Source organism: Osmerus mordax, chromosome 18, assembly GCF_038355195.1.
Source record: "Osmerus mordax isolate fOsmMor3 chromosome 18, fOsmMor3.pri, whole genome shotgun sequence".
NCBI lineage: Eukaryota > Metazoa > Chordata > Actinopteri > Osmeriformes > Osmeridae > Osmerus > Osmerus mordax.
In genome coordinates this window covers 6,144,352-6,155,055 of record NC_090067.1, presented here as the reverse complement: position 1 = coordinate 6,155,055, position 10,704 = coordinate 6,144,352, and the positions used below count along the sequence as shown (strand labels likewise).

Sequence of the window (10,704 nt, the reverse complement as noted above, 5' to 3'; positions counted from 1 at the left end):
TTGTGATGTTAGCTGGTACGGATGCAGCCTGCTTTGACTACATATTAATTAAAAATATTAAAATAGTGCTGCTGCCAACGAATAATGCACCTGATAATATGGTTCCTGTAGTGCCATGGCGGGCCGGACAAAATGATTTTGCGGGCCGCATACGGCCCGCGGACCGGACGTTCCCCACCCCTGCTGTATGGCATCGGGTTGCAGGGGGGCGGGGGGGGGGGGGGGGGGGGGGTTGTTGGGAGTGGGGTGTCAGAAGGTGAAAACGGTCCCTTCCTTTGGTAGTCTTTCTTTCAGAGCCAGCCAAGCTTGTTGCCCCCCCACCTACCCACCCACTATTCTACTTGTTGGATGAAGCCTTCATAGAGCCTGGTGGAGTTTACCCTGAGGCGAGCAGCCAAATCCTGTTTCCTCCCATTCATCTTGCTAAGACAAGTGTGAAATACATGGGGGAAACAAGTGGTGCTTTCAAGCTGATTGTATTTGATCACATACTACAGCTTATCTCTCGACAACAAAACTCCTCACCCGCCCTGGATGTTAATAGGAACCCAAGCACATCCCTTCGATGTAAACAAGTCTATTTTGGCCTGTTCCTGACATATGACCATGTGTGATACGCTACGACCTTCAACAGGCCCGGGCTTATCTGTTGCAACTACAGTATAGGTCAGTGTATTTGCATCAAAGAAACACTGCTGTTTCTAGGCAGTAAGTGGAATGAATGTGGTCTTAATGTATTTTATTATAAGAAATCTATAGTGAAAGGCCGTGGCCTAGTGTTGGTGTGCGTTGGTGTGGCAGTGGTGTGTTGAAGCAGGGCTAGGCTGTGTGATCTCATCAAAGCCACAGTATAGTGAAATCAATGACACCGGCAGCGTCTCCAGAGCTGGTGATTTGTGTCAGCCGAGCGAAAGCTAGAGCAAGACGACACGAGGACTTGTTTGCGCAACAGCCGAGGATTTGTGGGTGTATTGAAATGACATTTCATCCCGCCATTATGAGAACACAGTCATAGTTCACCCAATGACACACTGTGGCTATTATATACCGCTGGCATAACACAAGGAGTTAGTGGTTATTGCCGCTATTCTCCTTGACTTATGAACCCATCTCTCCTCCCTTTTCTGTTCCCCTGTTCTACTCTTCGCCTCCTTCTCCTCCACTCCCCCTCCCTCCCTCTCTCTCCCCCTCCCTCTACAGGTCCCAAGCAGGAGATGATCTATGACTTTTGGAGGATGGTGTGGCAGGAGAATTGCTTCAGTATTGTCATGATTACCAAGCTGGTGGAGGTGGGACGGGTGGGTAGCTCTCCGTCTCTATGACCCTTGACCCCTGGTTTCTCCTTCCTTCTTCTGGGAAGACAGATAGATAGATGATGGGTGTGTTTACAAAAGTGTCTGTTGTGTTGTAATTCATCATGGATGGCGGCGTGTGGGTGGGGTGGGGGGGGGGGGGGTGGGGGGGGGGGGTGGGGGGGGAGGGGGGGAATAGCTCATCTAACCACCAACAGATCTGCTGAAAATCTCCTCCGGCTCTGCGGAGACACATTACAAGAAGCACCGTTTAATATCTACGCTTGCTGCACGTTCCTGTTGTGATGCCCACGTACTGTAGTCAGGATTCTTATGTTTGTGCCAAGTATCTGCATGACATAAGATAAGCCCACGGGGCCAGAAGAAACTGTGAAAGCAAATTAAGAAGGCTAGATAATTATCGGAGGGGGGCAATCTATTGATTTCATTATCGAACGTGGAATTAAACCTAAGCCTGCTGTAGCCTGGGTGATGTGAGCCCTTCCTTGGTTAAGTCTCAAAGGTGTGTGTGTGTGTGTGCTCAGATGAAGTGCTGTAAGTACTGGCCGGATGACAGTGAACTCTACGGCGACATCAAGATCACACTGTTGAAGACGGAAACCCTCGCAGAGTACACTGTCCGCACCTTCGCCATGGAGCGGGTGAGCCTCCCTCCTTTCTCTCTCTCCTCTCTCCTCTCTCCTCTCTCCTCTCTCCTCTCTCTCTTGTAACAGCACTGATAAGACCGAATTACTTTCTAATGGAATTCTGCCTGGAAAATGTCAAATGTACCAGTCTCTCATTGACTGTGTGTACGCCGCCCTGTCTCTGCAGAGGGGCTACCCTGCCAAGCACGAGGTGTGTCAGTTCCACTTCACGTCCTGGCCGGAGCACGGCGTGCCCTACCACGCCACGGGCCTGCTGGCCTTCCTGCGCAGGGTCAAGGCCTCCACGCCCCCCGACGCTGGGCCCGTGGTGGTGCACTGCAGGTTATACACACCCCCACACACACCCCACCCCACACCCCACCCACGCTTGCACATCCACCGAAACGCACGCAACACACGCATACACCAAACCCTTTCATGCTCTGACTCCAAGTGTTGTGCCTCCTGTTTGACCTCTGACCCGGGTGCTGCGTTGCAGTATGGGAGCGGGCAGGACGGGCTGCTACATCGTGCTGGACGTCATGCTGGATATGGCCGAGTGTGAGGGCGTGGTGGACATCTACAACTGTGTCAAGACCCTCTGCTCCCGACGCATCAACATGATCCAGACCGAGGTGCCACACGCACACACACGCACACAAACACACACGCACACAAACACACACACACACATCATCAACCTCCTCAAATTAATACAGCTGATCAGGAATTCACTGGTTCTGTAAACACCATTGTCATTTACAATGTAATCATTTAGCAGGCGTTTTTTCACCAAAGCAACATATAATTAGTGCATACAATGGGTATGGCTAATCAAGGAGCAGTATTTGCGTGGTTAGTGCCAAGGAATACTCTGTTTTCACTGTACGCAGTACAACAATAAGTACATCCTTTTATGCAGCAGTTCTATATTATTATATTCTACATTAAAAAAAATGCTGTGATAGTTATTGTCTATCAGAACGGATACCTTTAAAGCAGCATGTACAGTAATCATGATGCTATTTAACGGCACAACAAAAAGAGTTAATATATTGACGTGTCCTTCTCTTGGCTGTTTCATGCTTGTTAAATCCGGTTTATTACAGTTCTCAAAGGAAGAGACATAGGAATATGATGCATGATGGGAACTCTGCAAGATGTCTAATTATTCTGCTTCCCACTTCGTCAGTAATTTACTAATAAACACAGCTCTAATTAAAATCCATTTCTCAACAAATGAGTTATAAAGTGCGTGTCCCCTTCAACACTTTCCTGTGATCTTTTGTTTGCCAGGATGTCAGGACAAATGCACGGCATAATTGCGTTTTTGTTGGAAATAAATGTGTTGGAGCTGTGTGGGAAGATTTATCCTTTCCTGAAGAGTAGGTTTTACCCTCTTTTTTTAAGGCAGTTTACTGTCGAGAAAACAATGTTCCTTTTGTGGGCACGTTGTTGTCATCAATGTTGACATTCATGACAATTAGTCAGCGACAGGAACTGTAATCAAATCTCAGTGTTGTACTTCAGAAGCAGCAATTACGGATCTATTATTGCGCAAAGGCCGGTTTTGAGTTTGTTTCCTGACGTTCCTTTGTCTTCCTGACCTTCTGTTTCCTCCCTCCATCCTTCGCTCCCCCCATCCCTCCCTGCTTTCCTCCCTCTCTTTCGCTCTCCCTCCATCCTTCGCTCCTTCGCCCTCACTCGCTCCCCTCATCTCCCTCCAGGAGCAGTACGTCTTCATCCATGATGCCATCCTGGAGGCGTGTCTGTGTGGAGAGACTGCCGTCCCTGTGGGTGAGTTTGCTCTCACCTACAAGGACATGCTGAGGGTGGACTCGCAGAGCAACACCTCGCAGTTCCGGGAGGAGTTCCAGGTAACACACACACACTAGTTCAAACACACACACAGTCACACACACAAGTTCAAACACATACATACACAGTCACACACACACATACAAGTTCAAACACATGCATACAAACACGGTCATACACACAAGTTCAAACACACACATAGTCCCACTCACACCATGCTAAATTAAATACATGTTAGGTATGATTCAAGGTCAGATTTCACACAATTAACTTTTTAATACTAGAGTATTCCATTTTGACAGTAAAGTCCTATTTTTGTATGAAAGGATTAGGGCTCATTTGACTAGATGTAACCTGGTTTGAAACCAATTTTAATGCCACAACTGATTAGGGCACTTAATAATTAGGAATAATTGCAATTTCTTATTTCTATAAAGAAGAAGAATTCAATACGTATAGTCATGCCCCTCTAAGGAAATATCTTATCACAATATCAACCCATGTTAGGCAATGCACTAATAACTGGGATGATCCATTCACACTTCAAAACCAATGGGGAGTCATGCACAATATACAGCAAGTCAGATAATCAGTTCAATTTTCCCTCCTATTTCATTTCCAAAGCCTCATATAATGTGCTTATTCATAATGTATGAGATTGGTATAAATGTGTGGTTTTTTTTATCCATTAAGCCTCTTCATGGTTTTGACTGATGCTAAATGCATTTAAAAGTTTCAGCCGGGTGATTAGAATGTGAAATATTTGCGCCTGTCAAATATTGACAGTCAGTCTGTTTGAGCTAGGTACATTTTCAATGTCCTTGTCCATCTCTCTTTCATCATTCTCCCTCTCACTTCTTTTGTCTGTCCCTTCTAATCACATTCTCTTTATTCCTCTCTCGCTGTCTATCTGTCTCTCTCCCACGCACACATTTCCACACACTACGTTGCCTCAAAACACACGATGCACTTTCCCTTGCTCGTTTTAATCGTACTTCACACTCCTCCTCCATCCCTCCATCGTTCCGCAGACGCTGAACTCGGTGACCCCCCACCTGGACGTGGAGGAGTGCAGCATCTCCCTGCTCCCCCGGAACCGGGAGAAGAACCGGAGCATGGACGTCCTGCCTCCGGACCGCGCCCTGGCCTTCCTGGTCACCACCGACGGCGAGAGCAACGACTACATCAATGCCGCGCTCACCGACAGCTTCCACCGGCCCGCCGCCTTCGTGGTCACGCCCCACCCCCTACCCGGCACCACCGCCGACTTCTGGCGGCTGGTGTACGACTACGGCTGCACCTCTGTGGTCATGCTCAACCAGCTCAACCAGTCCAACTCTGCCTGGGTGAGGGGGGGGGAGTGGAGGAGAGGGAGGGAGGAAAGGGACGGAGGGAATGTAGTATGTATGTCGTTATCATTATTGAAGTATTCAGAGTGGACTGTGAGTATGCTGCTGTACCATACTGCATGTCTGGTAAAAAGAAAGATTCATTTTGCCTATGGTTGTCAGGGTATTAACACATTCTTATCATTCTTTCTCTGCCCATGTTTACCCATGCGTGGGTTTGTTCTGTCGCCTCCCTATCTTTGTCCTGACAGTATGTCATGGTATGTTCCTATAAAACATTTCCTCCATGGCTGTCATCCTTCTATCTCCCTGCCTTTCTCCATTTTTTTTAACTTTCTTCTTATGTTCCTATTATGTCTCCTCACTCTCTATCTCCGCACTCTCTCTGTCTCCCTTTAGTTGTCCAACTCTGTCTCTCTTCCTTTGTCTCCCTATTTCCCCCTCTCTATTTCTTTGTCTGTCTCTATCTCTCTCTCACTCCCCCTCTCTCTCTCTTTCTCACTCCCCCCCCCTCTCTCTCTCTCTCTCTCTCTCACTCCCCCCCCCTCTCTCTCTCTCTCTCTCTCTTTCTCTCTTTCTCTCTCTTCACTCTGTCTCTCTGCCAGTAGATTAGCTTTTCTCCCACACCTTGCCCTCATCATCACCGCTGCCTGTCTCTGTGCATAAATATTTATCCCCGTCTCCCTCCCCCTGTCCCCCCCTTCCCCTTGTCACCCTGTTAATACCCTTCCGTCAGTCTGACAAGGCATATTATCACGTCCCTCCTCTGGGGTCCCCACCGCCCCTCACTGTCACAGCTAACACCGTTAGCATGCTAACTACCCCCCCCCCCCCCCACTCCTTATTCCTCCCATTGGTGGAGGAGAGCCTTTGAAGCAGTATAGAGTGGTACTGACTAAAGACCTTGGGTTTGTGTGCTCCAACCAACCCTGACTAACTCTCCCTGTTTATCTCTCAGAGGCACAGACAAGGTTCCCCACTGCATTCATTTATAATGGGCTAGTGTTAATGATTTACAGCTATGAATAATTCAAATGGCAACTGTGGGCTTATATGAGGGATTGTTTCAGGCAACGAGTTCTTGTTTTTGCACATTTAATTTACGCCGCTGTTTGTGGGTAATCATTGTCATTTAGGGTAATCGTCTCTCCTGTCGATACTCAGGTGTCTTGTTATAGGATTTTACCATACTGCTCTGTGACACAATGATTGGTCTTTCCTCAAGCCTCTGTGCTAATAACATGCTATGTGCCTCCACTGCTCCTCTCATCTCCTGTCTCCCCTTCTACTTCTCTTCATCCTTTCAGCCCTGCCTGCAGTACTGGCCTGAGCCGGGACTGCAACAGTTTGGACCAATGACAGTGGAGCTCCTGTCCCGGACGGCAGATGATGATGTCATCATACGCCTGTTCCGTGTTCAGAACATCACACGGGTGAGTTCATGACCATGCTAGTCATGGTTGGTGACAGTTTTTTGTTTTTGTTTTTTTGTCTTGTTTTATTCAGCTGTACGAATGTCCTCTTTTACTCTCCAACTCTCTCTTTCCTTTTATACGTTTATTTTCATTGTTTTTTCCACCCTCTTTATATCAGACTTGTTTCGTAAGGAGAGTTAATTGCCTCATTAATCTTTTCATCAGCTGTCTACTTAAGGGGGAATGGGGTTACTAGAATAATACACCAGGGTAAACTTGGAATTTCTTGTCAATTACCGTTAAAAGCTTTTTTGACATACTAATAGGAAATGTCATAGTTTGATTGCTTGATAAAATGTTGTAGATATTCCTAAGAGTACACAGTGTGTGTGTGTGTATGTGTGTATGTACTCTGTACAAATGTGCCTGTCTGTGTGGTTTGGGCTAGCTCCTAGACAATCCTAAATTAGACAGACACCCTCTACCACCTACCGTTGACCTGTCTACCCCTGGTGACCACAAGGACATTCCCCTGTCTCCTCCACACAGTCCCCCTCCACAGACCTGTCACTGTCAGGAAGTGTCCCCAGTCTCTACCCCCACCGTCCCCCCACCTCACCCCCCCATATCAGCCCCCTGTCACCCCTGTCAGCCCCCTTGTCGTGTTCAAACCCCCTTCCCTTCACTCTCACGGACAGAAACAAACACTCACAGTCAGACCCTGTCCCCCACTGCCTCTCCACAGGATCCCACCAATCAGAGCTGGCCAGGACAGGAAGATGATAACACTGTTACCAAGAAGGTATTCCACCTCCCTTGTAGTCAACTAGAATGGGTACTGAACTGGCCTGTAGGAGTGAAGCAGAATCAGTGACAGGAGCCTTAACCCGAAGGCAGGGCCAGGCCAGCGCACGGAAGGGGTTCTATGCGTGGGATGTATGGTAGTGCAGCATTCCTGTCACAACTGGCGAGCATGTTGAACCACTCAAACAAGCAGTTTTGTTTATTAAATTGCCTCCACCTTCCCCATCTCCTTTGCTCCTATCCACATGTTCCCTCTCTCTCTCTCTCTCTCTCTCTCTCTCTCTCTCTCTCTCTCTCTCTCTCTCTCTCTCTCTCTGTCTATCCCCCTTCAAGATTCAGGAGGGTCAGCTAGTGGTACGCCATTTCCAGTTCCTACGCTGGTCTCCGTATCGTGACGTCCCCGACTCCAAAAAGGCCTTCCTCAGCCTCCTGGTGCAGGTGCACAACTGGCAGAGAGAGTGCGGAGAAGGACGGACCATCGTTCACTGCCTGTGAGTTGCCAACATTGCCTCTAGCTTTCGTCAAACTCAGCGAGACGTTCAGGCTCAAATCCCCAAACACGATTTCCCGGAGGTCCATTAGGTGTGGATTCTGACGTGAGTCGACAGCAAATGGATCTGATCTGTCTTCTGCAGCACAGGTTTAGAGGTAGCACAGCCTGACGACATCCACCATGTTCCTGCCAAGGAGTCTTTGCTGTCCTTACGAGAAAACAACAATCTACTTTTCTGATCTACTTAGCAGTCATGGAACAGATGCTATCCGACGTGTCAAGCACATCATCTGAGCTCACACCTGTCTGGATGTTAGTTAGTGTTCTTAACACACCTGCTGGTGGTGCAAAAGTCTATAGCGAGCCAGAGTGCCCACTGGTTAATGAGGCAGGGGGAACAGTCAAAGCCCCAGTGCTTGTCTGTTTACAAAAACTAGGGTTGGGAACTGTTGCTTCTCCCAGCTGAGTTCCCTTCAAAACTTCATATCTCTATATCTGTGTGTGACCGTGGGTCAATGGGTCCCATTCCCCGGGGCTGAGCTACATTTTACAAATCCCCGCTTAAGACTGACTCAGTCTTGTCTCTATTTAATGAATCCGCTTCTCAGATGCCTGTCTTTCAAATCCGCCAGCTGCTTTTTTTCGGACAGCATTTTTGATCTGAGCTCAGTCAAGCTGTGACATTTTACTTGTTCGGCGACTCCCATGAAACCCGCCTGTGTGAACTGTCTGCTCTGCATACTTATCCAGTCCCTCATGGCCCTGTGGTGTTTCTGTGTGTGTTTCTGTGTGTGTGTCGCAGGAATGGCGGGGGTCGTAGTGGGACTTTCTGCGCCTGCACCATGATTCTGGAGATGATCCGACACCACAGTGTGGTAGATGTCTTCTACGCTGCCAAGACGCTACGCAACTCCAAGCCCAACATGGTGGAGACCATGGTAAGACTTGAGAAGAGGAGCTTAGACAGGAGTTTGGTCTGCCACAGTCATGTTAAGGCATTATTGATATTCACAAAAGTACATCCTAAGTATATGTGTTTTATTCTGTTGTTATCGCACACAATTGCTGCAGTGCTATATTGGAGCATTGTCCACAGTGTCTTACTGAGTGATGGTAATGTCTTGTTTTCAGGAGCAGTACCGGTTCTGCTATGACCTGGCTCTGGAGTACTTAGACTGCCTGGAGGTGAGATAGCACTGATCTCCGAGATCTGATCAGCTCCCTGGATCCTGGTCTTGGGTCCTGGGTCCTGGTCTTGGGTCCTGGGTCCTGGTCTTGGGTCCTGGGTCCTGGTCTTGGGTCCTGGGTCCATCCATTGTCAGCTGGTTTCTTCTCTGTGCAACCCCCCACACCTGGATGAAAGTCTATATACCGTAATGAACATCAACCATGAGCCTATGGGAAATGACCACCTCCCACAACTCTGGGGTCCCTTCCCCTTATGCGTTCTACTCCAACATGTACTCGATTGTGCCACACCTCCAACAAGTTGAACAGGAACTGAGTCTGGTCCTCCTCCTCATTTTGACTGGACATTTTCCAGGTCACCTGACCACTGGTGGTATACTCAGAGCTTTGCAACTTCCTGCCTTACTGGGACAATATCAACAAACACCAAGAACAAGCTGTAGACTTGACAACTACAATAAAACAAACTGCAGCAGCACAAAACAATACCAACTAATTGGATGATATCGTATTGTGTGTTTGTTTTGTAATACTCTGTAAATGGTGCAATCTACTGTTGGTGAACATCCCATTTTTGTTCAGTATATTGACGTTTTCTTGCAAGAGGCTGGCTAGGCAGAGGCTCCCATCCTGAAGGAGATTCGCCTTTCCAAAGGAAGGATGAGGTTTCCATCGTATGCTACTGTACAGGAGAATGGTGGTGGACTGAACATTTCTTTTATTTCTGTCTTATTTATTATTTGTGTAAATAGATCTTTTCCAGATGTTTCTAGATGTTGATGTCTTAATGTGCCAATCCATTCTCTTTGTGTCTGTGAACAGGGACCACCCAAGCATCTGCATGCAAGTCTTAGGTATTTCATTGCAGTTTGTGACCCAGTCTGCTTCAGGGGGGCTAATAACCTGGACCCCCATAGTCAGAAAGAACTATATATGAAAAAAAATATATGATGTGTTGCTGTGGGAACAAGGTGAACAAGTCACCGAAACACGTTGCTTTTTAAATTTGTATTTATCAATGTGTTTTATTTTCTAAATAGTGTAAAAAATTAAAAGAAATAAACTATTCTGTTGTTGCTTATATAGTGTGTTTATTTATTATGCAACTCGCTAACTTAATTAGTGTGAGGTCATTTTTCCTCTCTTCAGAGTACCCAAGTAGGCCCTCAACCAGGCTACATCCAGATGTTAAAAACTCCATCTAAACACTATCTTTCGGCAGGCCTCTTCATTGGCAGATTTGGCTGCCTTCGTTAGATCCAGGGTCTATTATCTTGAACTCTTAGTGCGTTTACTCTTATCATTTAATTAGCTTTAAGATTATTTTCTTCAGTGGAAGCAAATGTACCGGTTAGTTGTGTTAGGTCTGATCTTATGAACAGATCCCATTGATCCTGTATTTGCCTATTCCAGTCATTCAGCAGGAGGAAACACAGATTGTGCAACAAGTTATAGCAAAGAAACAATTTCAACTTAATAAGGACAAATTGTGATGTTGTCACAGGTTATCTTATGGAGTATGGATCAGGACTGTAGGGCAGCACTCTATCGTGTGTGTGTGTGTGTGTGTGTGTGTGTGTGTGTGTGTGTGCGTCTGATCCAGCCTTTTGTGTGTTTTGGCCTTCACAATGGTGTGCTACCTGAATGCCATGGTTATAATTGTATTTTGAAAGCTATTAATGGTCACATGAATGATGC

At 47.0% G+C, this 10,704-nt stretch overlaps 1 protein-coding gene across 1 annotated transcript in view; it reads left to right on the top strand.

Annotated features, from left to right (window-relative positions):
* LOC136962476 (receptor-type tyrosine-protein phosphatase U-like) overlaps window positions 1-10,072 on the top strand; it is a 45,316-nt gene extending 35,244 nt beyond the window's left edge. The window contains 10 exon segments of the mRNA XM_067256262.1: window positions 1,201-1,298; window positions 1,838-1,954; window positions 2,127-2,281; window positions 2,439-2,574; window positions 3,667-3,816; window positions 4,789-5,103; window positions 6,414-6,539; window positions 7,659-7,816; window positions 8,621-8,756; window positions 8,950-10,072. Of these exon segments, the coding sequence (XP_067112363.1) occupies window positions 1,201-1,298; window positions 1,838-1,954; window positions 2,127-2,281; window positions 2,439-2,574; window positions 3,667-3,816; window positions 4,789-5,103; window positions 6,414-6,539; window positions 7,659-7,816; window positions 8,621-8,756; window positions 8,950-9,012 (1,454 nt within the window). The 3' untranslated portion in view covers window positions 9,013-10,072.
* The last annotated feature ends 632 nt before the right edge of the window (window positions 10,073-10,704 follow it).